General features: G+C 40.0%; 1 protein-coding gene across 4 annotated transcripts in view; it reads left to right on the forward strand.

Annotated features, from left to right (window-relative positions):
• Nucleotides 1-25,526, forward strand: part of LOC126236766 (conserved oligomeric Golgi complex subunit 4) — a 128,836-nt gene extending 103,310 nt beyond the window's left edge. For 2 of the 4 annotated variants that reach the window (XM_049946336.1, XM_049946333.1), the window contains exons 10-12: nt 807-992; nt 14,175-14,395; nt 24,416-24,562. In XM_049946336.1, the coding sequence (XP_049802293.1) occupies nt 807-992; nt 14,175-14,395; nt 24,416-24,506 (498 nt within the window). In that variant the 3' untranslated portion in view covers nt 24,507-24,562. Of the gene's footprint in view, nt 1-806; nt 993-14,174; nt 14,396-19,223; nt 19,356-24,415; nt 24,563-25,380 lie in introns of those variants that run through there. The other 2 variants (XM_049946334.1, XM_049946335.1) reach the window with 2 other exon arrangements.
• The last annotated feature ends 1,289 nt before the right edge of the window (nt 25,527-26,815 follow it).

The raw sequence follows: 26,815 nt of genomic DNA on the forward strand, positions 1-26,815 counted from the left end.
CCCTCTCTCCCCCTCCCTCCCTCCCTCTCTCCCCCTCCCTCCCTCCCTCTCTCCCCCTCCCTCCCTCCCTCCCTCCCTCCCTCCCTCTCTCCCCCTCCCTCCCTCCCTCTCTCCCCCTCCCTCCCTCCCTCTCTCCCCCTCCCTCCCTCCCTCTCTCCCCCTCCCTCCCTCCCTCTCTCCCCCTCCCTCCCTCACTCCCCCTCTCCCCCTCCCTCCCTCTCTCCCCCTCCCTCCCTCTCTCCCCCTCCCTCCCTCTCTCCCCCTCCCTCCCTCTCTCCCCCTCCCTCCCTCCCTCCCCCTCTCCCCCTCCCTCCCTCCCTCCCTCTCTCCCCCTCCCTCCCTCCCTCCCCCTCTCCCCCTCCCTCTCTCCCCCTCCCTCCCTCTCTCCCCCTCCCTCCCTCTCTCCCCCTCCCTCCCTCTCTCCACCTCCCTCCCTCTCTCCCCCTCCCTCCCTCTCTCCCCCTCCCTCCCTCTCTCCCCCTCCCTCCCTCTCTCCCCCTCCCTCCCTCTCTCCCCCTCCCTCCCTCTCTCCCCCCCATGCAAAATTTGAAAGATTACTGTGTAATGCAACGTTTGCTGAAATATTTTATTCGCTTCATTAAAACTGATAAGTGTCATTACATTTGTAAGATTTCTTTTTTGTCCCCCCCAACAGATAAAGTTATAATTTTTTACTGTGGAAATAATTTGATAATCATATTGTAGTAATTTAACTTAATATATCTGTTCAGCTGTATGAGGATATTTATGACCAAGCATTTGTTTCATTATGAAATTATTCACATTCATTGTATCTGAAATTTCAGGAAGAATTTTCTACCTATGATGCTAATGAGCCATTCATCCAAAACTTAATAATGAATTTAGATGGCTTCTTAAAGTCTTTTAAATCCAGCGTTACCCAAAATAATTATGATGTTCTCGTAAGCATTCTAACAACTGAAGTGACATCTCACCTAGAAAAAGTTGTGCTGAAATCAACATTCAACAGGGTATGTATATTGGACTTACAAAATATTCTCTCTTAAATTTTACTTTCGTGGAAGCTATGATAATGTACATGGATTGAGACATGTAACAAACTATATTAACTAGTCTTTTGGGGGTTGACAGAAGTACATGAGAGATGAACAAATAAACTAGAAATACATAAAAAAAAACAATGGTGCAATGTATAAAGAACGGGGGATGGGGGGGTGGAGAGGGGGGGGGTGGGCACCTTGTTCATCAAAGGAAGGAATCTCTTGGATGTTTCAGCCTGGTTCTTCTGAAAGAGAATTCAGTTTATCTAAAAAAATTGGTGCTGGTTTCCTACATAGCTGCCATTATTTATGGCCAGGAAATTATAACTTGTATGTACAAATATGTAGTTTGAGTTTCAAAATGCTTTAGATTTATTGAACTTTCTGCTTTCAATACACTTATCTTTGTATTGTTGGTATTAAATCTGAATACACAAACGAAACTGCGATTAAATAGTGTTTATTTCAGAAAAAAATTGTAAAGGAATTCTTGTATTCAAATACATAAGCAAACATGTGATCCTTCGGTTTAAATTTCTTTTACAGGTTTTTACATCACAAAGAACCACATGAAAAACACGATAATACAAAATTTAGCGTTCATAGTGGAATACAGTGTGATACAACTTGAAACATGGAGAGATACACAGTTAAGCTTTACATTCACAGGATTCACATGCATAGATTGATTTACCTGATGTACCTACAGGAGAATCATTCATAACAACGTGATCTGTGACTGCGACTGCTGTGTTTGGATGCAGGCTGAGTTGGAATCCCTTCGCTTCCAGCTTCAGACAGTGTTGGCTTCAGTCACACAGTTTGAGGATGTTGCCAATGGGCATCACTGTGGGGATCCGGATGGGGGTTTTTCGGGAACGGCCAGCTCGTCCCACGCATCCCCCGATCGGACTATGGCTGTGGCTGCCCGGGATACTGCCCACATTGAGGCTGATCCCTCATCCATGGTAGAGTGGGAGGTCGTCTCAAGGTGTGGCAGGGGGCAAAAGACATTCCGGTGGGCTGAACGGAAGGCCTCTCCAGATTTTCTGATGAACCAGTTTCAGGCTCTGTCTTCGGCTGATACTGATCTTCGGCCGGATATGGCTGCTTGTCCTGTTCCAGAGGTTGCCCCCTCGGTCTGCAAGATCCGGGCGGTCGCAGAGGGTGGGCTTACTGGTGGTTGGGAGCACCAACATCAGGTGTGTAATGGGGCCCCTTAGGGATATGGCTGCAAGAGAGGGGAAGAAAACCAATGTGCACTCCGTGTGCAAACCAGGGGGAGTCATTCCGATGTGGAAAGGGTCCTTCCGAATGCCATGAAGGGTATAGGGTGCACCCATATGCAGATGGTCACTCATGTTGGCACCAATGATGTGTGTCGCTGTGGATCGGAGAAAATCCTCTCTGGCTTCCGGTGGCTATCTGATTTGGTGAAGACTGCCAGTCTCGCTAGCGGGATGAAAGCAGAGCTCACCATCTGCAGCATCGTCGACGGGACTGACTGCAGACCTTTGGTACAGAGCCGAGTGGAGCGTCTGAATCAGAGGCTAAGACGGTTCTGCGACTGTGTGGGCTGCAGATTCCCCGACTTGTGCCATAGGGTGGTGGGGTTTCGGGTTCCACTGGATAGGTCAGGAGTCCACTACACACAGCAGGCGGCTACATGGGTAGCAGGGGTTGTGTGGCGTGGACTGGGTTTTTTTTTTTTAGGTTAGATGGCCTCTGGCAAGTACAGAAAGGGCAACAGCCTCAAAGAGTGCGGGGCAAACTCAGGACATGCGGGGACCAAGCTGCAATCAGTATTCTAATTGTCAACTGTCGAAGCTGCGTTGGTAAAGTACCGGAACTTCAAGCTGAAATCGTTATGGGTACGGAAAGTTGGCTGAAGCTAGACATACATTCTGCCGAAATTTTTAGAAAGGCACAGATGGTGTTTAGAAGGGATAGATTGCATGCAACGGTGGTGGCGTGTTTGTCGCTGTTAGTAGTAGTTTATCCTGTAGTGAAATAGAAGTGGATAGTTCCTGTGAATTATTATGGGTGAAGGTTATACTCAACAACCGAGCTAGGTTAATAATTGGCTCCTTTTACCGACCTCCCAACTCAGCAGCATTAGTGGCAGAACAACTGAGAGAAAATCTGGAATACATTTCACATAAATTTCCTCAGCATGTTAGTCTTAGGTGGAGATTTCAATTTACCAGATATAGACTGGGACACTCAGATGTTTAGGATGGATGGTAGGGACAGAGCATCGAGTGACATTATACTGAGTGCACTATCCGAAAATTACTTAGAGCAGTTAAACAGAGAACCGACTCGTGGAGATAACATCTTGGACCTACGGATAACAAACAGACCCGACCTTTTCCACTCTGTAAGCGCAGAACAGGGAATCAGTGATTATAAGGCCATTGCAGCATCCCTGAATATGGAAGTAAGTAGGAACATAAAAAAAGGGAGGACGGTTTATCTGTTTAGCAAGAGTAATAGGAGGCAGATTTCAGACTACCTAACAGATCAAAACGAAAATTTCTGTTCCAACACTGACAGTGTTGAGTGTTTATGGAAAAAGTTCAAGGCAATCGTAAAATGCGTTTTAGACAGGTACGTGCCGAGTAAAACTGTGAGGCACGGGAAAAACCAACCCTGGTTCAACAACAAAGTTAGGAAGCTACTGCGAAACCAAAGAGAGCTTCACTGCAAATTTAAACGCAGCCAAAACCTCTCAGACAAACAGAAGCTAAATGATGTCACAGTTAGCGTAAGGAGGGCTATGCGTGAAGCGTTCAGTGAATTTGAAAATAAAATTCTATGTACCTACTTGACAGAAAATCCTAGGAAGTTCTGGCTTGACGTTAAATCAGTAAGTGGATCGAAACAGCATATCCAGACACTATGGGCTGGTAATGGCATTGAAACAGATGATGATATGTGTAAAGCTGAAATACTAAACACCTTTTTCCAAAGCTGTTTCTCAGAGGAAGGCCGCACTGCTGTTCCTTATCTAAATCCTCGCACGAACGAAAAAATGGCTGACATCGAAATAAGCGTCCAAGGAATAGAAAAGTAACTGAAATCACTGAACAGAGGAAAGTCCACTGGACCTGACAGGATACCAATTCGATTCTACACAGAGTACTCGAAAGTACTTGCCCCCCTTCTAACAGCCGTGTACCGCAAGTCTTTAGAGGAACGGAACGTTCCAAATGATTGGAAAAGAGCGCAGGTAGTTCCAGTTTTCAAGAAGGGTCGTCGAGCAGATGCGCAAAACTATAGGTCTATATCTCTGACATCGATCTGTTGTAGAATTTTAGAACATGTTTTTTGCTCTCGTGTCATGTCATTACTGGAAACCAGAATTTACTCTGTAGGAATCAACATGGATACCAGAAAAGGTGATTGTGTGAGACCCAACTCGCTTTATTTGTTCATGAGACCCAGAAAACATTAGATACAGGCCCCCAGGTAGATGCCATTTTCCTTGACTTCCAGAAGGCATTCGATACAGTTCCGCACTGTCGCCTAATAAACAAAGTAAGACCATATAGAATATCAGACCAGCTGTGTGGCTGGATTGAAGAGTTTTTAGCAAACAGAACACAGCATGTTGTTATCAATGGAGAGATGTCTACAGGCATTAAAGTAACCTCTGGCATGCCGCAGGGGAGTGGTATGGGACCATTGCTTTTCACAATGTATATAAATGACCTAGTAGATAGTGTTGGAAGTTCCATGCGGCTTTTCGTGGATGATATTGTAGTATACACAGAAGTTGCAGCATTAAAAAATTGCAGCAAAATGCAGGAAGATCTGCAGCGGATAGGCACTTGGTGCAGGGAGTGGCAACTGACCCTTAACATAGACAAATGTAATGTATTGCGAATACATAGAAAGAAGGATCCTTTATTATATGATTATATGATAGCGGAACAAACACTGGTAGCAGTTACTTCTGTAAAATATCTGGGAGTATGCGTACGGAATGATTTGAAATGGAATGTTCATATAAAATTAATTGTTGGTAAGGCGGGTGCCAGGTTGAGATTCATTGGGAGAGTCCTTAGAAAACGTAGTCCATCAACAAAGGAGATGGCTTACAAAACACTCGTTCAACCTGTACTTGAGTATTGCTCATCAGTGTGGGATCCGTACCAGATTGGTTGACAGAGGAGATGGAGAAGATCCAAATAAGAGCGGCGCGTTTAATCACAGGGTTATTTGGTAAGCATGATAGCGTTACGGAGATGTTTAAACTCAAGTGGCAGACTCTGCAAGAGAGGCGCTCTGCATCAGGGTGTAGCTTGCTGTCCAGGTTTTGAGAGGGTGTGTTTCTGAATGAGGTATCGAATATATTGCTCCCCCCTACCTATACCTCCTGAGGAGATCACGAATGTAAAATTAGGGAGATTCAAGCGTGCATGAAGGCTTTCCGGCAGTCGTTCTTCCTGCGAACCATATGCAACTGGAACAGGAAAGGCAGGTAATGACAGTGGCACGTAAAGTGCCCTCTGCCACAAACCGTTGGGTGGCTTGCAGAGTATAAATGTAGATGGCGATCTGTGAAAATAATTCAAGAAACTTATACAGCAACCATTGTAAAAAAAAATCGAGAATTACTACTATTTCTAGATGACGTGTAATCTGAATAATCGTCAGATACTATGATTTTATCATCTGTAGAATCTGCAAGGATTTTGTAAATTAATTGTTCCAAACATTTCTTCTATTCACTGCACTTTGTGAACACAAAATCAACATGAAACACGCAAAACATAGAGAGCTCTGAAATCGAGCAAAAGACATTAAAAAAGGTTTCAAAATGACAAATTTTTCAAGTGATGCTGTTAAAGCCATTCAGTGGTCACTATAGAAACTATAAAGTCTGCAAGCCTCACAGGCATATACAGGAGTCATAAATATATGTTCAACACCACGTAAGATCATCATAACTGGCGTGACATAATATTAAGTCTGCCGCATATCCTTGTTTCCTGCAGTCACTGTAATATTATGTTGACCACGCCCTAAATGTTAAGACAGAAAAAGCAAAACCATCTATCTCAGTTCTTACGAGCTGCATTACCAGGGTTGCCACAAGTTTCCCAAAGTGAAATTCTCTGATATTTCCCTGATTTCCAGACAAGTTTTAGCATCTTTCCCTGACAAATTCTGAGATATCAAGGGTAAGTTAAGACGATTTTTGACAATCTGTCTTTGCAGCTATGGTACAAGAAACAATAGCGCAAACAAGGAAATATCTAAGGAAAAATCTTGAAAGCAGATGGCATTTTCTGATGTGAGCAAAAATCATAAGTACTAACATCAACATATTTTGTAATATACTGTTGTTAGATGGAGAAAGCAAGCCAAATGGTGTGTGTGTTCATTAAGACCACTGATGTTATTTTATTTCAATAAAACGAAACACATTTGGTGACAGAAATACACATTTCCTTGGAGTCGCAAGAACGACTTAAATTGCCTTTGCCGATTTCAGAAATAAGCTCAGAAAAAAGTACATCTTGGAAAGAAGTGTATAAAGTGGGAAAGAAGTGTGTAAACCAACACTGTAGGGGACTGCCAAAAAATATTGGTTCTACTATGTTCGTTATTGCTGGTTATTACCCACTGTGTTATATCTATTATTTTAAAGGTATGTGTGATTTTTCGTTCGAGAAATAAGAGTACATCGCATACAAACTGTCAGTGACTGACAATTTTCTTCTTCTTATAATCCATACTTTCTAACACATAAACTACGTTTGAAGTGCCATAATGTACTAGAACAAATAAACTGTCTATAAAACAACACATTGTACAACATGCTTGCGGTGAGACAGTCTCAATTTCTGAAATCCATCGTCCATGGTCTCTGGCCTGCTGAAGAGCACCACAGTCCTGGATCCATGGATAAACCATGAAAATCCGTTGCATGAGACCACACACAAACAGACCGACCTGTGGGCAGATCGGTGAGACTAGATCCAACGGGCAGGGTGTGCACATTAGTGGGAACCAAATGGCTTCAGATCAGCAGGCCCAATCCATTATAGATACTTGCAGAAATGGCCTCCAATTTTGGCCCATTGTGGAAATACTCATGTGGCCAGCTACTCAAGAGCCACAGACAGCATGTTGATGAAATGAGGCCATAGTGATCAGTCCATGCAATAGATAACGTGTTCAAATACTCTGAGAATCAATAATAATGAGGATAGGTAGCAACTCACCATAAAGATGGTTGCTGAGCTGCAGACAGGCATGTAGAAAAGACAATCACACTCACAACTAAATTTTCAGCCACAGCTTTTGTCAGAAAAAGAGAGCACACACACATTCACACAATCATTCAGACACAACTCTTGCACACCTGACCGCCGTCTCCAGCCGCTGCATCTACAGTTTCTGAGAATCAGATCCAGACAAACCACTCCTCATGCCTCCTTGCCTGTCATCAGCAGCTGCCAGACTAGTCACAAGAAGTTGTGACACCACTGACGGCAAGCTGAGGGGAGTGGTAGGAAGGGGAGAAGCAGTAGGAATGAGGGAGTATGGAAGCAGCCCATGTTCTCAGATGCACCCAGCCAGTGACAATGCATCACACCTCAGTAAACAAACCATTTCGTCTCCAAAGACAAAAATGAGTTGTTTTTTTTTTCCGTGGTATTTCCCCGATGTGTTTGAAATTCCCTGATTTTCAGAACCTGTGGCAACCCTGATTACACTGTTTGCATCTATGTTTTCGATATTTCTTTTCCAGAAAATTTTCAATCTTTTACAAGTGATTTTAATATTGGACATGTAGACAAGATTGATTGCAGGAAAACTGGTTACACTGATTTCAGCTAAATACAAGCACTTGAGAAATATTTACCCAAATGAGTTTAAAAATCATAATTTGCAATTGCATCATGCATTGCACTTAAAGTAATTTTCACAGATCACCAAGGTGACAAAAGTCAGGGGATATTCCTAATATTGTGTTGGACCTCCATTTCCCAGGTGTAGTACAGCAACTTGACATTGCCTGGACTCAACAACAAGTCATTGAAAATCCCCTGTAGAAATATTGATCCATGTTGTCTCTTTGGCCGTCCATAATTGTGAAAATCTTGCCAGAGCAGGATTTTGTGCACAGACTGACCTCTCGATTGTCCCATAAATGTTCTACGGGATTCAAGTCGGGCGATGTTGGTGGCCAAATCACTTGCTAAAATTGTCCAGAATGTTCTTCAAACCAGTCACAAACAATTGTGACACAGTGACACAGTGACATGGTGCATTGTCAGCCATAAAAATCCCATCATTGTTTAGAAACATGAAATGCATGAATGGCTGTAGATGGTCTCCAAGTAGCCAAACACAACCATTTTCAGTCAATGATCAGTTCAGTTTGACCAGAGGATCCATTCCATTCCATGCAAACACTGCCCTCACCATTATGGAGTCGCCACCAGCTTGCACAGTGCCTTGTTGACAACTTGGGTCCATGGCTTTGTGAGGTCTGTGCCACATTCAAACACTACCATCTACTCTTACCAATTGAAATCAGGACTCATCCTAGCAGGTCATGGCTTTCCAGTCATCTAGGGTCCAACCGATACAGTCATGAGCCCAGGAGAAGCACTGAAGGCGGTGTGCTGTTAGCAAAGGCTCTCACATTGGTCATCTGCCGCCATAGGCCATTAACACCAAATTTTGCTGCACTGTCCTAATGGATACATTCATCATACATCCTACATAGATTTCTGCAATTATTTCACACGGTGTTACTTGATCCTAATTTACGGAGAATGTAGGATAAATGTTGAGGCTGCTGTTGCCGTGTATGCTGAGCGTTTTCCAGAGAAAGCTCGTTCTGATTTGTTCTTTTACACAGTTATGAACACCTTTATGTCTGATGGCAGTGTACAGCCAGGCAAAAAGAAATGAAGCAAACATGATACTGCAGAAGCTAATGGAAATAGCTATACAGGCAGCAGTGCACCACAACCCAGAGATAAGCACCTGGCAATTACACTGCGATTCCGTTATGTCCGTATTGTCATAATACTGCATTGTCATAAGTATCATCCATACCACGTGTCACTCCATCAAGAACATCATGGCGCTGATTTCCATAACCAGATAGTGTTTTGTGAATGGGCACATCAATAAATGCAAACAACTTCCCGTTTTTTGCTGGGGTACTGTTTATTTTCTGAACAGAGTTAAGTATAGTTGTTTTGTGGGAACTGTTTCAGAAAAATGCTTGAATGTGCCATAAATGTGTCCTTTTTATCATTCCAGTTTTCCACCTTTAGGAGAAAACAGAAGTATTCCACATTTTCAGAATTAAAATTCCTTAAGTGTGTCTCATTCTATGGAAATTTGAGTCTTCTGCAGTATTCGTTGTAAGAATTTAAGCACCGTGATCAATAATATCTGTGTGCCATTTGTGTGTTATAGGCATATCTTCATGTAGTTATCAAACTCTGCTCAGTGATAGATGCGGAAGTTGCTGTTTTCCAATACGGTTAGTTACAGATGGGCTTACAATGAATGACTGTAGTAAATTTATAATTTCATCTCTTAAATTTATTGGATTTTGAGAAATCAGTATTGAAATTCCAACAAATGTTTCTATTTTCCTTGTAAGAATTAATTTCTTCCAGAAGTTCCTCCATGTGGTAACAAAACATTTTCTTTCTCCATCTGCAAATAATAATTGTATTTTACCTAGGTAATTCACCTGTCAAAAGTTATGCATCTTTTTCATTGTACAAATTATTATATTTGGTTATAATGTTGAATTCAGTATTTTCTCTAACATGCACACAGCTAACCCTGTGACTACATTTTCCTACAAGAAGGTTGAAAATTTTAGCTAAGGAGGTGTGTCATCTCTAATGTATCTTGATTAAGCCATTGTTCGGTAAAACATAAGACAGAAATATCATTCAGATCACTTAACATTACTTCTGTGTCATTAATTTTATTGAGCAGTGATTGAACATTCTTACGGAGCTACTTAAAATTAGGTGAACAGAATAATATACTATTTCTTGCTTGACCACTTACCCCCCTTTTAGCACTAATTCCTCCAGTGGAAAAGAAATCATTATTTCCAGGGGTAGGATTCTTTGTGTTGGGATTTTGGTGTGTTAGTTCACCAGCTGTTAGGATTCTGCCTTTCCTCTGTTGAAATGTCTCCAATTTCCATTCTATTACAGTCAGTTTTTACCCCTCTGTCCAGTAATGACTGCCTTGTGACTGTATTTCTTGATTTTAAATCAGTTCAGTGGAGGTCTGTTACTGTTTCTTCCTTTTTGCTTGTTTCGGGGCACATACTGGTACATAATTGTCTCTATGTTCTTGTTTGGTACTTTGATTTCGAGATAAACACTTTTTACATTTTTTACCTGTTATTTAACTTCAGGACAGTCTTTTTTACCTGTTGGTCTGTTTCTGTATGCTTTATTACTGTAAGTGGTTTTTCTGTTTTCATTGTATTTATAAAAGAGGCATTCCTATGGGTAAATGTTACTCTTTCCTCATCTGTTGAAGGGTAGACCATGAGCTGTATATTCATTTATTTCCAGTCATTCAATTTTAAAATTCAGACGTCTCTTCCTCCACACATATGTATCAGTATTGATATTTTGCTATCACAAAGTGATTTACAGAGTTGATTTTTTCTGTTCAGGCTTTGGGTGTCATTTTGTCTAAGAGGTCCTGGATTTAAGTTACATTCATTTTGTGTGTTAGTTTCAGTGTGTATTACAGAGAATCCGTAATGTTCCTCTGAAATTCATCCAGAGGTTCTTGATTGTCATTTGAGGCAATAAAAAAGATTAATGAATCATTCAGTGAGAAGTTCTCAGTTAATTTTTTCACATATTTAACAGCTTCCTTCATTGGTGCACCAGGTTTTATAATACTTTGTAGAATGAGCTGATTGCCTAATTTGTCCTGCAGTAATTTCCCGCAATTTCTTCCTTAATTACCACTTATGATAAGAATTATGTCTCATTGATTATTGTCAGTGCACTACACTTTTGTTTTCCAGTAGTCCGAATGATATAGTTCAGAATCATCACATAAATTATTTTGCACTTCAAATTTATTGTGCACTGCAATTTGTTTGCCAATAATTTTAATAGTAGTTAATTTGGGTCTAACACATCACTTGCATAATAATTCAAATTTTCCAGTACAGCTTGTTCATGGTGACTTACTTTTGTTTAAAACTCTTATTTTAAGCAACGTGACACTGTTTTCTTCTTGCAGTACATTTATAACTTCATCCTTGTGTATCCACTTCTCAGAAAAGGATGTAGTTTCTGGTGGAATTTTCAGCATATTTTGCTTCATTGGTGATTAACATTTTTCTGCTTGAAGTTTGTTAATGTCCATTTTTAACTCACTGGTAATAAGATGTAGATGTGATACATGCACATTTAGTTTCAAGATCCCAACCTTACAATTTGCACACACTTCATTTTTACTGGAAATATTCAAATTTTTTTCAAGAACATGCGCAAAATGTTTTACACTGGCCGCTGTCGTGAGTTACAGTTTCAGAGTATGTAAGACTAATCTGCTGAGATGTTATTAATATATTCATTCAGAAAGTTTAGCTTGATAATTTAAGCAGGCATTGCTAATTATTTTTAATTAATTACTCAGGTGTCATTTGTGGGCAAAATGAACAGCCCCATTTTAATTCTACAATTGCATCCTGCATGGCTATAAATTAGGCTATAAATTATGTGACACAGTTTTGCATAATGAAATAGGTCTTTTTTCCTTTATTCTTATTGAATATAAACCTTCAGCTCTTAACTCTTTGATTGCTGCAGATGTGATTTCTACATATAATGTTGAGTGCTAAATCATTATCACCAAGTCCAGATACGTGTGCTGAATACATTGTGTTCAGCCACTATCAAGTGCTGAGCTGCCCAAGCAGCCTGCCTCATTGTCCTGAATATTTCTGAATCACTAGCAATGACATTTCTCGTTCATGTTTTGTCATTGCCAAGAACAAATAAATATATCCTCTCTATAAATTTGCTACCATACTCGAAAATCCACAGTGATGTTAAATTTGCCTTTTGGACAGGAGTACATTTGTAACGTAACTTTTCACTTTAACTGTACTAGTTTCTGACAGAAGCAACTTTTCGTTGTTGATTCATTTTAGTTGTTCAGTATTCCTGCTCTGCTACCCAGTCATAATAACAGCTGCTCTACAAGTATTCATCACCACTCTAACTCCATAAATGAATAAATCTTTCAGTTCAAATGGCTCTGAGCACTATGCGCTTAACTTCTGAGGTCATCAGTCGCCTAGAACTTAGAACTAATTAAACTTAACTAACCTAAGGACATCACACACATCCATGCCCGAGGCAGGATTCGAACCTGCGACCGTAGCGGTTGCTCGGCTCCAGTCTGTGGTGCCTAGAACCGCACAAATCTGTCAGTAATTAAGTAGACAGTTTTAGATAATTCATTATAGGCTACTGTTTGAGTGGGTGCGAATGATATTTCCTGTCATGTTACCTGTCAGGAATGGGGACAATCCATGTCAGAATTAGTTTATTTTTGTAGTGCAAAGTCTCCCTTGACATCACATTGTGAGCAAAATGATCTGATGCTATCACATTGGCATCTATTGTGCACCATAGCACTAACTTTTTCTGCGTAATTTTATTGAATTCATTTCTTGAGACCTGTTAGGTTGCTTCTAGTACAATTCGTTTCTTAGGCTCCATCATATGAGTCCACAAGGGAGAAGGGGGAGGGAGGCACTAGGGCATTTGTGGAATTTGAGATTCAGGCTTATTATTCATTACAGAATTCTTATGCATTTCTAAAAGTGATTGTCTGTGATGTACCTAATACTAAGTTTAACATTGCTGAATGCAACTGGAAACACTGTTACTTTAGCAATCAGTGCTTATCAGATCATTCACAGCAATTCATATGGCTTCCTTGGCATGGTGGCTGTTTTTTCACTGTCTAGCAATTGTGATAGATGCAAATCTATTGATGACATTACTAATATAGTGTCCCCAATCTTTCGTCTGTCACTTGCTCTTACAGCCTTTCATCAGGCTGCACAAAAATACCATTCCAACAAAGAGTAGAAAGTAGTAGTGGCAGCAGTATACCTGCCAGACAGCCATCCCCAATTCCCAAAAGGACACAACGTCTTCCCCTGCTACACAGCTCTACCATAAGAGTAGTTTACTATTTGCCTGTGGACAAAGAAGACCCATCAAGGCTTTCTAAGACTGTATTTTGGCTTACACAGCAGAATGATTGTACTAGACACTGAAAACCTTTGCCATACTATATTGTAGGTGTGTTCAACACACACACACACACACACACACACACACACAAACACACACCTGTGCCCCTACATAGTGACGGCTAGACGTGCATTGCCTACATAGTGCCAGCTGGTTGTGACTTGTACACCCATCCATGATATATGTGTGTGTGTGTGGGGGGGGGGGGGTTGCATGCTCTAGCTCAAGCTCAAGGAAGAACTTATTCATAAAGCTTTTGACAAATGAATGCTTTTGCTATTTGGTGATGGGTCTCCTTTACCCCTAAATTAATTAAATTAATTTTTATGCGAGACATAGGAGAAATGAACTGTTTACTTCAGGGTAGCATCTGTTAAAATGAACCTTAATCACAAGGTGCATTAAAACTCTTATCAACATTTCTACTGAGACATGAGTTACATGAATGTTTAAAAGAATAAATATTATTCTGTTGTTTCACTCATATGAATCATGAATTGATAACATGACTGAATTTAAAATAACAGAATGTAGCATTGTAAAAGCCTTCATAGCACTCTCGTGTCTCAGGAGAAATACTGGTAAGAGTTTTAAGGTATCATATGTTTGCTGTTATGGATAACAGATGCTACCAATGAGGTCAAGAGTTCATTTTTCTTATGTTTGACCTAGTACTCAATTTTTATTTTAGTAAAACAGCTCTGTATTCTTATCATAGTCTCAAAATCTATAGACATTGCAACTGTGGAAAATCTACAAATTATTGCTTTACCATAGACAAATGAAGAGAAAAATTGTCACTGTAAGAAAGTTGTTAACTTTTACTCTCTTTGTTCTTTTTTAGTTGGGAGGTCTGGTGTTTGACAAAGAAGTTCGCACGCTTGTTAGCTACCTTACAAGTACGACATCTTGGTCTATCAGAGACAGGTTTGCACGTCTTACCCAAATAGCAACAGTGTTAAATCTTGAGCGAGTTTCAGAAATCTTGGATTATTGGGGGAGTAACTCAGGTCCTCTGACCTGGAGATTGACTCCTACAGAAGTTCGGCAGATACTAAGTCTCAGGTAGGTCCAAATATTTTAAACCATTAATTTGATTGTCTTATGTTCCAAGATAATCATATCATGAACATTTGTTTAGCTACTGCGGCATCCTATCCTATGTCAGTTTTGTTGCAATATCCCCCCCCCCCCCCCAAAGACTGAGAGTAATGGAATCTACAATTTTACTCATCTTGGGAAGAAAGGATGAAATAAAATCATGTTGGGGCCATTTCAGAGGCAGGCATTGTTAATAAAATGTTACTTCATATGTGAACTGCGACAATATTTGTTTACTGATCCTTTTGTTGTAGGAAGGGATATCGCCACCAAAATTGCCATCCATTTAGGCAGTCACCAATATTATTTCAGTCTCACTGGATGAAACAATGGAAAATCCAGGACAGACTAATGACAGTATAATGAAAGGCATAGATTGCTACTCACAATATAGAGATGATGTTGAGTTTTACTAAGTGTTATTTTGCAACATTAGCCTCACTTTTTTATGACATTAACTTTTCTGTTTTGGCAAAATGCTCCTCTCATATGACAAATTTGCTCATATTTATACAGATTCATAACAAATTGCAATACTTTCTGCTTGAATAAGGAAACATTATGGAGCTTTAACATTCGTTATCAGAGTTATCTTCCAGATTGGTTTATTAGACTTACTGGAGAGGAGAATTAAAGATAACTGATAATTGCTATCACAAAAATATCAGGGCTAGTGACAGTCTTAATATCATTTGTATCTATTCCCATGATAAAGATAGAATTTTTATTTGCTCATACTGTGTGAAAGTTCTTGAGGTAACAACTACTGTAGTGCATTCTCAGAGCATCCATGTGAAATAACTAAAAGATGAAGCATCATCCAAGCATGTTGACTTGTTTGGACCATCAACCCTTTGTGTAGTTTCATTCAGTCTGCCACAATTTCCACTCCTGTGCCAATATCTCCATCTCAGAGGACTACTTACACACATGTCCACAATTATTTGTTGTACATATTTCAGTCTCTGTTTTCCCTTGCTCCCTACCATGACAGCTATTCCCTGATGTCTTAATATATGTCCTACCATCCTGACCCTTCTTTTAGTTAGTGTTTTCCACATATTCTCCTCTTCACTATTTCCATAAACAACACTCTCATTTCTTATCAGTCCAACTAATTTCCAACATCCTTCTACAACAGCCATTGAATTATGTATTTGTATCTGTATCATTAGTTGAACTATGGTTCCGTAAATACAGCTTTTATGGATTAGCTTTAAGTATGTAAATCAAACTACTTTTGTAACTTAATGTGAATTGCAAACTGAGTTACGACTCAACAGAAATTGAGTTTGCTATGCTTTTACCCTTCAAATATATCTGTGAGAATTGCATACATATAGTGAAATATTCACAATTGTAGCTTCTGAATTATTAAATACTGGACAAGGATCCATCTAAGATCTTGATCATGGACATGACTATTGTGTCCTGTCTTACTGCTGTTAGTTTCCTTCTTAGAATAGAAACATACGTTAAATAAAAATTCGTCTTAAAGTACTCATTTGGATAGTTTGCTTGAGCTGCATTGTTAGACAAATTTACACCTATATGTACACATATCAGCATTTTGATGCTCAGTACATTCTATAATTGTTATCCCTGTTTTGTTTTAGCAAGATTTTGGAGTGTCTAGTGCAAATGTTGCAATAAACATCACCTCCATGAAATATTACCAAACTGATAATTTTTGGAATTCCTGAATTTAAGTCCACCAAAATACTTTTATTTATGCAAAATATTATGAAAAGGATAGACTGCTACTCACCATAAAGATAACACATTGAGTTTCAGATAGGCACGATGAAAAGACTGTTACACACTGAGCTGTTAGTGAAAGGGTTCTTCAGAAAAGGAAATGCACACACATTCACACAATCAGGCCCAACACACACACACACACACACACACACACACACACACACACACACACGACACAACAGTCTTTTCATTGTGCCTGTCTGCAGCTCAGCTTGCCATCTTTATGGTGAGTAGCAATCTATGCTTTTCATAATATTGTTGAAATTCGAACCAGGACTTTCTATTGTTTTATTTATGCATTGTAACAGATGGAAACAACAAGGCAAAGGCAGATGCAGATCATTTTTAATAAAGTGAGAAAGCTTAAAAGCAGCTCAATCAATGCTGTGATAATTTTCCAGTCCCATGACTGAGACATTGCTTGAAAAACAAGTGCTGTTCCAATGATGCTCAAAAGTTGCATAGTAAATTTGATGCTCAAAAAGTTCTCAGTGCCATGAGGATGCGACACCTCCTGTTTCCATCCCTACCCCATCAGCAGTATCAGAGGTCAAAGAAATAGTTTTAGAGGTAATTGTAATAGAAGAGGTTCTGATTCTTAAATACAGTTGTGAGATATCATTAATTACATTTGTGCACATTCCGATGGAAGTATAAAAACATTATCTATAATTACTTTCACTAGAAACTTTATCTTATATGTGCAATATATACTAGAAAAGTTTGCCAAGACAATTTCATTTGGTTTATTTTCTCAAAATAATTTCCACTACATTTGGTACCTCCCTTGATCCTTCAGAACAATACATCAACCCAGTTTCTCTCATAGAATGCACCTATGCATAATTACTACACTAAAGCTGCAGAATTTGGCTTTATCTTCACTTGTATGAGTAACAAAATGTTATATGAAACAGATTAAGGTTATAAAAGAGGTATCCTAAGTCTTCTTAGCCTGCTATAGCTACATAGGAAGTGCAAATATTTATCGATGCCCTGGAATATTCATATGTTGGAAGAATTAACATCTGTTGGTGAAAAGTTCCCAGTTTTCCAGCCAGGTGGCAGCGTGAAATACCACGAAATTTCGACGAGCAAAGTGTCGAGATATGTGGTTGCTGTAATATTTTTATGAGCAGTGTGCCCCCCTTCCTTCTGGCTACAGGCAGGCCTGGTACTGTCTGCCCAGCAGGTGGGGACAGGGTCAGGCTGCAATGGTGGGGGTAGCAGGTTCGCTGTTTGCATTTCTGTGTTGGCATTCTGGCCGCGCCTTGCATTGGACAGCATTGGTCAGACTCTTGTTGTATTGCCGCTAATGTGGGATTCCATGCAACACTTTGTTGGTATCCTTCATTTGTATTGACCAGTAAAAATACTTCAACATCCACATATCTCTGCACATCAGTAGAAGATGACGAATAAACCTGAGAGCTTTTTTTCCCACAGTATATGCCAGGAGAGCATGCGTCACCTCTAAGGGAAGGAGATGCTCTGCAGCTTCAAACAGATGCAGAAATAATGGACCAGGAAAGCAAAATTGCTCAACACGTTAGCTTCCCATCAACTATATTAAGATGAGAACATCCTACCACAGTGTGTGGAAGTAAAACGCCCAGTGAAATCAAAGAAAACTGATTGGATTTTATAACAAGCAGGCATGGCCATACCGAGGGAAGCGCATTCACTTTGTTCTAAAAGATCTGTATAGGAATGCACATCCCTATTCGCATGCCACCCACATATGGCAAAAGCACTATCAGCACACACCTAGGAGTGGGCAGACTGCAGCTCTTACACTGACAGTGAGGCAAAAAAAACGAAATGTTCTTCAAATTTGACCAACTGTCAGGAGCTCAAACAATAAACAATGAGGTTAATAATACCAGAGCTATTGTAAATTTGACAGATACAGTTTTGGATTCAACTACAATTTCAGCCCTTGAGAAAAAGCTGAACTTTGCACCTGTCGCAAGGCCCACATAGAAATCGTACATTATTAGCAGCATGGAGGAAGCCATCTGAGGCTTACGGAAGGAATGAGCACAGGAGATCTATCAAGAAATCTGCAGGGTCATCAGTAAGTCTTAACTTCTGAAAACGAAAAAGACTGCAGCAGGCTATCTGATCACTGAGAGATGATACTGACACTACAGTTCTTCCAGTAACAAAGAGAATGCCATTTTGGTGATGTGCACTGATGATTACCATCATAAAATTGTCTCATTGCTACAGGACACAGCCTACAGTAAGATCAAGGTGGCTCCAACCCCAACAATAAGCAGGCCAACAGTGGCTCTGTTGAATAACTCTGATATACCAGAAGCACTGAAGAAGCAGCTTTATCTGCGACACCAAGCCTTTATGGACTGCTAAAAATCCACAAGGAAAGGTGCCTGTGTGTCCAGTACTAGGTACCATCAATTCACACAATTATTGGCTGGCCAGATATCTGGTGATGCTTCTAAAATGCCTTATGGAACACTGTAGTCGTCATGTTAAGAACTCAGTCAATTTCAGTATACTAATGAATCATCTCGGGCTTTCTTGGCAAAGCCAATAATTTGTAGACATTGTAAGTTGCAGTTGTGATAATTTTTTGACTTCCATCAAATTAGTACAGCTTTCTGAGATGTCTTTTTCAGATGGGTTAAGCACTGATCTCAGTTACTATCTAAGGTCTGATCTCAGTTACTATCTAACACCAATCACACTTTGGTTGGAGTGCATGTAGTGAGTAACTGAGATCTTTGCTCAAAGCATCTGAAAGAAACAGCTAAGAAAGCCATCAAAGTGTAGTAGAAAATTATATGAACTCATCAGCAACCTTGAAAATCTAGAGAGGTTCTTCCATTATTCATTAACGAATTGTGCACTCAGTGTGATGGAATGTGAACATTTATATTCATTACTTTCAATTAATGTGCCATTGCTTTCCCATGTGCAAATCTCTACAAACCAATGCAGACATCAGTTGCACATCAGTTGATTTTCCAGTTACAGATCATTAACTTTTTTTTCCTCCCTCTTGCAGGTCTGATTTTCGAAGTGATGACATTAAAAGATTGAAGTTATAAGTACATCAGAATGCAAAATAAAACATAATTTTAGTCTGCAGAATGATATTATTGATAAGTGAATGGTAAATAAACTACTTTCAAAATTATTTTTGTTGCATGTTTTATTGTCCTTCTGTGGAAAAACATAAGTTTCTGATGTTATCTGGAGCCAACCCAATGAAATATCTGTTTTTTTCCTGAATGGTAGATGTGAGAAAGTACAGTTGGAGAGCTTATTGCTTGTTTTTGAATAAAGTAAGTTTCTAATGTTGGTGACTAATGAAAGGAACCACCTAATCATATTACGCATCTAGAAAACAGTAATGCTTGTGAGGTATACACTATCAAAACTGCTGTTAATTGTGTTAAAATCATTAAGAACAAAAAGAAAGTGCTAATTTGTAATCCAGCTGAAGATACCCAAGATATTTGTACCAATCACTTTGCTTCAGTAAAACATATTTGCAAAGTATAGTATACAACAAAACAAACTTTATGGTACTTACAAACAAAAAATCACCCCAAAATGAAGGCAGAAAAGCCTTTCCATTTAACTGGCGGCAGATATAACGAGAAGGTGAGGAAAATGTTAGTTAACCAGAGAATGAGTTATGTAACAAAAGTAAATAAAGTGTGGGAGGAAACAAATCTTCTCAATTATTAAATTAGAAAGTAAGTCAAACCCCAGATTAACGAAGACATAACAAGACTTTTTACAGTGTAAATAAGCATTGTTAAATTGATTTCCCTCTCGTCATGTTGTCGTTTCTCCCTTATCCTGTATTCCAGCATACTGTACTAAATCTGTAAACTCCATTAGTTCTAAAATCATATCTTTTGTTTTCTAGACAAAGTAATTCAAAACCAACCACATAAGGTTTATGATAATGCCCACCACGATACTGAATGCCGTTTGGTGGTGTTGCAGACACATGATGCAAGGAAAGCAAAGCAGCTGCAAATGGAGAAAAGTGGCAATATGAACTGCAAATGGGAAAATCCACTCACTGACTTTAAAAAGTCATACTGCACTAGGGAATGAACCTCTTAGAAATTGTGAATTTGATTGGCTGCTTATGTGATACTGCTGTAAACATCTAGGGACAGTAGTTGAAGGATGGTGAACCATGCATGAGTAGGTGACAAGGTACTGAACATCCCTGCCTCATCAAAGATTGTGGAAATTGGAGGTGTCCCATTCTGTAGGTAGTGATCTTTGGCAGATCTGATGACTGAGTAGTGTTCTAGTGCAGGCGCAAGTGTTTGGAGCACACCGTTCAGTGCATATTGTTGAATACGAGGCTCTGCAGTAGACGATAAGTGTGTTTCCATATTGACAGAAGGACATCATCAGTTACGGTTGCAATGGGCATGGGATCATCAAGATTGGACAGTGGATCAATGGAAATATGTTGCTTGGTTAGGTGAATCATGTTAGTCGTTACACCATAACCACGGTTGTGGACGAATATGCCACCAACCAGGTGAACAGCTGCTCAAAACATGCACCATGCCACAGGCACAGGCCAATGCCATCTGTATTACACTATGGGAGACATTCACCTGTGGTAGAAATAGAAGGGAACATGACAGCTACGAACTATGTATACACTGCTATCACGCTACTCAAACCAATGTAGCATAATCCTGGCCTTGTGACATGGACATATATCCTGTTGGAAGGTGACTTCACCACCAAGGATGGAATCAAACGTGCAGGGATGCAGGTGATCAGCAATAATGTATACGTATACTGTGATCAACAGTATCTGGACACCCCTAAAAACATACGTTTTTCATATTAGCTGCATTGTGCTACCGCCTGCTGGCAGGTACTCTATATCAGTGATCTCAGTAGTCATTAGTCGTTGTGAGAGAGCAGAAGGGGCGCTCCACGGAACTCGTGGACTTTGAAAGTGGTCAGGTGATTGGGTGTCACTTGTGTCATACGTCTGTACACAAGATTTCCACAATTCTAAACATCCCTAGGGACACATACAGCACCTCATCTGTTGACTGACAGAGACTGCTGACAGTTGAAGAGGGTTGTAATGTGTAATAGGCAGACATCTATTCAGACCACCACACAAGAATTCCAATCCGCATCAGGATATATTGCAAATACTATGACAGATAGGCGGGAGGTGAGAAAACTTGGATTTCATGGTCGAGCGGCTGCTCATTAGCCACACATCATGCCAGTAAACGCCAAATGGTGCCTTGCTTGGTGTAAGGACTCTGAACATTGGACAATTGAACAGTGGAAAAGTGTTGTGTGGAGTGATGACTCACGGTACACAATGTGGCGAGTGGAGTGATGACTCACGGAACACAATGTGGCGATCCGATGGCAGGGTGTGGGTGTGGTGAATGCCTGGTGAATGTCATCTGCCAGCATGTGTAGTGCAAACAGTAAAATTCGGAGGTGGTATTGTTATGGTGTGGTCACATTTTTCATGGAGGGGGCTTTCGCCCCTTGTTATTTTGCATAGCACAGGCTTATATTGATGTTTTAGGCACCTTCTTGCTTCCCATTGTTGAAGAGCAATTCGGGGATGGTGACTGCAACTTTCAACATGATCGAGCACCTGTTCATAATGCACGGCCTGTGGCGTAGTGTACATTACAATAACTTCCCTGTAATGGACTGTCCTGCACAGAGTCCTGACCTGTATCCTATGGAACACCTTTGGGATGTTTTGTAATGCCAACTTTGTGCCAGGCTCACTGACCGACTTCGTTACCTCTCCTCTGTGCAGCACTCTGATGAATGGGTTGCAATTTCCCAAGAAACCTTCCAGCACCTGATTGAATGTATGCCTGTGAGAGTGCAAGCTGTCATCAAGGCTAAGGGTGGGCCAACACCATGTTGAATTCCATTATTACTGATGGATGGTGCCACAAACTAGTCATTTTCAGCCAGGTGTCTGGATACTTTTGATCGCATAGTGTATTTGATCTGAAGCTTTCCTGGCATATATGCTGTTTCTGTGGTTCTTGTGTGTACCACCAGATTCAGTCATCTTGCTTTTCACTCAAGTCCCTTTGGAAGACTCCATAAAACTAATCTCAGGTGTACTGCCAGACTCAATCATTGAAAGCCTATGATATTTTGATTGACAATTGTACCGCCATCATCAGGTGGTGCTGATGGAAAGAAGCGTGTGCTGTGGGCTTGTGGTGTTTATACCTCCCAGTCCAGAATTCAGGCCTTGCCAGCTATGTGCCTTGCTCAGTGGCGGTGATGCATCTAGCTGCAACAGTGGACGGGAGAGGCTGAGTTGCCTTCCGCCGACCGTCCCTGTCACATCTGACATCCAAGTGACACGTTTTGCTTTAATGGATTGGCTCCCATGCTGTGCTCAGTTGGAAGCCAGTGTCCCTGTTGATTACATTATCAGTTGCATGAATTTAAATTGCTTCTTTGAAAATGCAGTCCCAAAATTAATTGATGTTAGCCAGGATTTTCGTTTCCAGATTGTTCCTTTTATGTCCATATTTAATGTGGTGGTCTGCTATTGCAGACTTGCTGGACTGCAATAAGCAGGCATGGTGCTTATGTTCCATGCATTGATTTGCAGTAGTGTGGATTGTTTGTCCAATATAAGTATTTCCGCATTCACACATGACTTAGTACACCCCCCACGTTTTTAAGAAACAGGTCATCTTTCATTGCCCCTAATAATGCTTTTGTTTCAGCTGCCGGACGGAAAACTTGAATAATGTAATGTTTTAGCAGTAGGCTGCCAATTTCTGACGATACGTTGCCAGTAAATGGTATGAAAGCTTGTTTTCTTTTCTCTCTCTCTCTCTCCTTTTTATGTATTTTCATCTTCCATATCGTTCTCAGAGATCTTGTGTTACAGACCTGTCTCAATCTATCAGTTGCTGTATCCATTCTCATGGAAAATGGATTCCAGGTGCTGCAGCTCTGCCATTAGGCTCTGTTCGTCTAAGGTGGACCATGCTGTGTGTACTAGAGAGGGCACTGTTCTATTGTGAGGAATGGAGGCAACTGGAAGCATGGAGAAATAAATCTGTATGCTTTGGATTACAGTATACACTGTGGGCAAGCAAGCCATCGGGCTTACACCAAACTAGGGCACAGAGAAAAGGACGTTCACCATCCTTTTGTATTTCCGTGGTAAACTGAAGGTTTTCATGGATTGAACTAGGATGTTCTAAGAAATTCTTTAGTATTTCAGGTCCATGTAACCAATTGACACCATATGAAAAGAAACACACAGGTTTTAGCTCATCAGTTCCCAGTGCTCAGTCCTCAAAGTAATCCATGAACAGATTTGCTACAGCTTGCAAGAGAGGGCTGCCGTTGGGTATGCCGTTGGCTATGCCTCGGTCTGCTCATAAGATCGCCCATTGCAAACAAAATAAGTCAATTTCATAACATATTTAAAAACCTTTGTCAGCCCATGGCTGAACTTCTCACTGATCAGTTTTATGCAGTCTTCCAAAGAAACTTGAATGAAAAGCAAGAAAGTATGATAGCAGTGTATACGTAGTCCACAGGGGAATGTCTCCTGTACCTTAGTACAGACCCCTTTAGCATGTGTTGGTGCGGTGCGCGTTTGGAGCAGCTATTCACCTGGATGATATCATATTTGTACACAATCATCTGGTGTAACAACAAATGTGATTCATCCAACCAGGAAACATGTTTCTGTTGATCCACCATCCAATCTTGATGATCCCATGCCCACCCCACTGCAATCATAATTAATGATGTCCTCAGGTCAATATGGAAGCCCGATGCTCAACAATATGCACTGTATGGTGGGCTTCAAAACATTTGTGCCAGCACCAGAACTGTATTCTGTCATCAGACCTGACAAGAGATTGCCACCTATCCAGAAGTGCACCTGAGAGCCATGGGAGCAGCATATACTCCAGGAAAGCCTCAGATCACATACATATATGGTAATGAGACAGCCTGCATCGGTTCATATTTGATGTCTTTTCTGATGGTGATGTCATCTTCCAGCTGGGTAACTGTCCATGACACAAGGCCAGAATCATGTTAAAGTGGTTTAAGTAGCTTGATAGCATTTGGCTGCTTGATCTGAACCCTATAGAAAACCTATGGGATGATGTCAGGTGTCAACTCTGAGCCTACAAACCACCAGCCAGTAATTACTTGACCTGCTTGAAGAGATCTAGTGCCACATGCTTCTGGAAACCTACTGAGGACTTGTCAAATCCTAGCCACAGAGAATTGCTGCTCTAGTGCATTCCAGAAGTAGACCAACACCTTATTACGCAGGTGGTCATATGTTTTGGCTCATCACTGAATGTTACCTTTCGTTCAAAATTACCACAAAGTAAGTAAACTTGTGTAACCTAATTAATAATACTTACACAACAATTACTGAAATAATCTGTAAAGTCAGCAGAAAGAAAAAAATGCATGTGATAAATTAATGTCATATTTAGGAACATGATGAAATTGTAAGTATTGCATTGTACATTGCAAAATATAAATATTGATGCGGAATGCATTTTTTTAATCAGTGAAAGATTTCTGTTGAGAAAAAAGTTGAATTACAAAGAGACATAAAGTTGCTTGGCATTTGTTACCTCCGGGAGGTGAAATTCCTAATATTGCAAATAAGGAGGAGCAGTTTTGTCTCCTCTCATCTTCATCTCTTGTGGGTCCCTCACAATATAGAGTCCGTATGACCTGTTTCTCCTTTCCATCTTTCCTCACATTGCTTTTAATATTTTGAAACTATGGCACTCTTCATTCACATATTTTTCACATTTGTGATGAGAAAGATAATATCGCAGTTTATGTAAGAAACAGTGAACAATATAAAAATGCAGAATAATTTTATGAGTTTTCACACATTGAACCCAGCTCTGTTTTTCTATCCTGTAATCTGTAAGAGTGGTGGTATAATTAGACCTATTTTACATCCCTGTGTATTCTGTGGACTATCTTAAGGTAACTCATTGTACAAAGTGGGAAAGCTAAGACAGGCTATATACTGAGGTGCAATTTTTGCTGAGTTATAGCAGATATGTGACGAATTTGTTGATACACACAAGTAATTTTTAACTTCTATAGCTGTTGAGTTATGGTGCTGATTTTCTATACAATTATATACTTCTTTTCAGTGACAATGGCCAGAGGCTTCAAAAAGGATTTCAGAAGGATAACATGTGCGGAACTTGATAAGTTGATTAAATAGTGACAAGATAACACTGCAACAAACACTGTCCTATGTCAGGAAAAAAGTCCCACAAATGGTGCAGTAACTCTCTCTCTCTCTCTCTCTCTCTCCCTCTCCCCCCCCCCCTCCCCTTTCTTATGCTGTAGTGTTGGATGAGTGGTAAACACAAGTAATTTATGATTTTTGATAACTGTGATGTTCCCCTGTTTTATACTCATCTTGTTATTTCTTCACATTTGTCAGTATCTCTTGGTCAGATTCCCTTTCTCAAAGTACTGCAGCTATTTCTGAAAGTTAAGAGTACAACATAGTATCAAAATTCTTGAAATAAATGTGATGCTTCTCAGGAACAATGTTTTGTATGTTGTACTTTTGTTTACAATGACCATGCATAACAAAGTTTGATCATTATTCAGAACATCACAAATACATTAATACGGTCTACGTCCAAAATGGTCTGTCTTAGTTAACTGACACCATTTGAATATACAGATAACAGGTTTTCTCTTGTCTCCTTGACATCATTGGCATCGCTGCGGCCGTTCTTTCACAGCTCGCATTGTATCGCCAAGGCAGGAATGGACAACATGGAATAAATCACCCAACCAGCAGGTGCCGTGAATGTAGTAAGATCTCTATTGTTGTCCTGGTTTGGGCATATATAAAACGCACATCTTAACAGCAGGCCATACTAATGTATTACTTGGATAAACTTTTCAAGGTGGCAATTGCCATACATCAGTTTGGCAGATGCTTGTGCAACACATCACTTTGCCAAAGTGATATGTTATCCTACATAACACAATCATAGTACTTAAATTGACAGACTACATTGCTTGTATATATGATACAGTAGTTAAGTGAGAATACATGATCAACACAATGAAAGTAAATTACAGTATGACATGACATAATAAATAATTAAAATTATTTGATAAAAGAGCTTTAATCATTATGATGTTCCAGAAATTCAGACAGAGCAAGAACAGTTTCAACTTTAAATGTATTTAATGTCAGTACGCACTTTAAGTAAGAAGACATATGGTTATGTAACTCAACTCCAGTATGGTACACCAGGTGTTAAAGTATGAAATGCGGATTTTTTTGTCTAAAAAAAAAACATTTTAAATTCAGAAGAATGATAAATATTACATTATTCAAAGTATGCTCCAACATTTGTTATGCGGTTTTCCCATCTTTCAGGTTATTTGTGAATACCACCCAAGTAAAAATTTTCCCCTTTTGCTGCGAACCATTCATCGAGCCATTTTTTCTCATCTTTGTATGAACCAAAGCACTGCTCAGCAAGTGCATGATCCATCAATGTAAACGAGTGGTTATCAGGAGGAGCCAATCCTGGTGAGTAAGCCGCATGGGGT

The sequence above is a fragment of the Schistocerca nitens genome, chromosome 2 (genome assembly GCF_023898315.1).
Source record: "Schistocerca nitens isolate TAMUIC-IGC-003100 chromosome 2, iqSchNite1.1, whole genome shotgun sequence".
Taxonomy (NCBI): Eukaryota; Metazoa; Arthropoda; class Insecta; order Orthoptera; family Acrididae; genus Schistocerca; species Schistocerca nitens.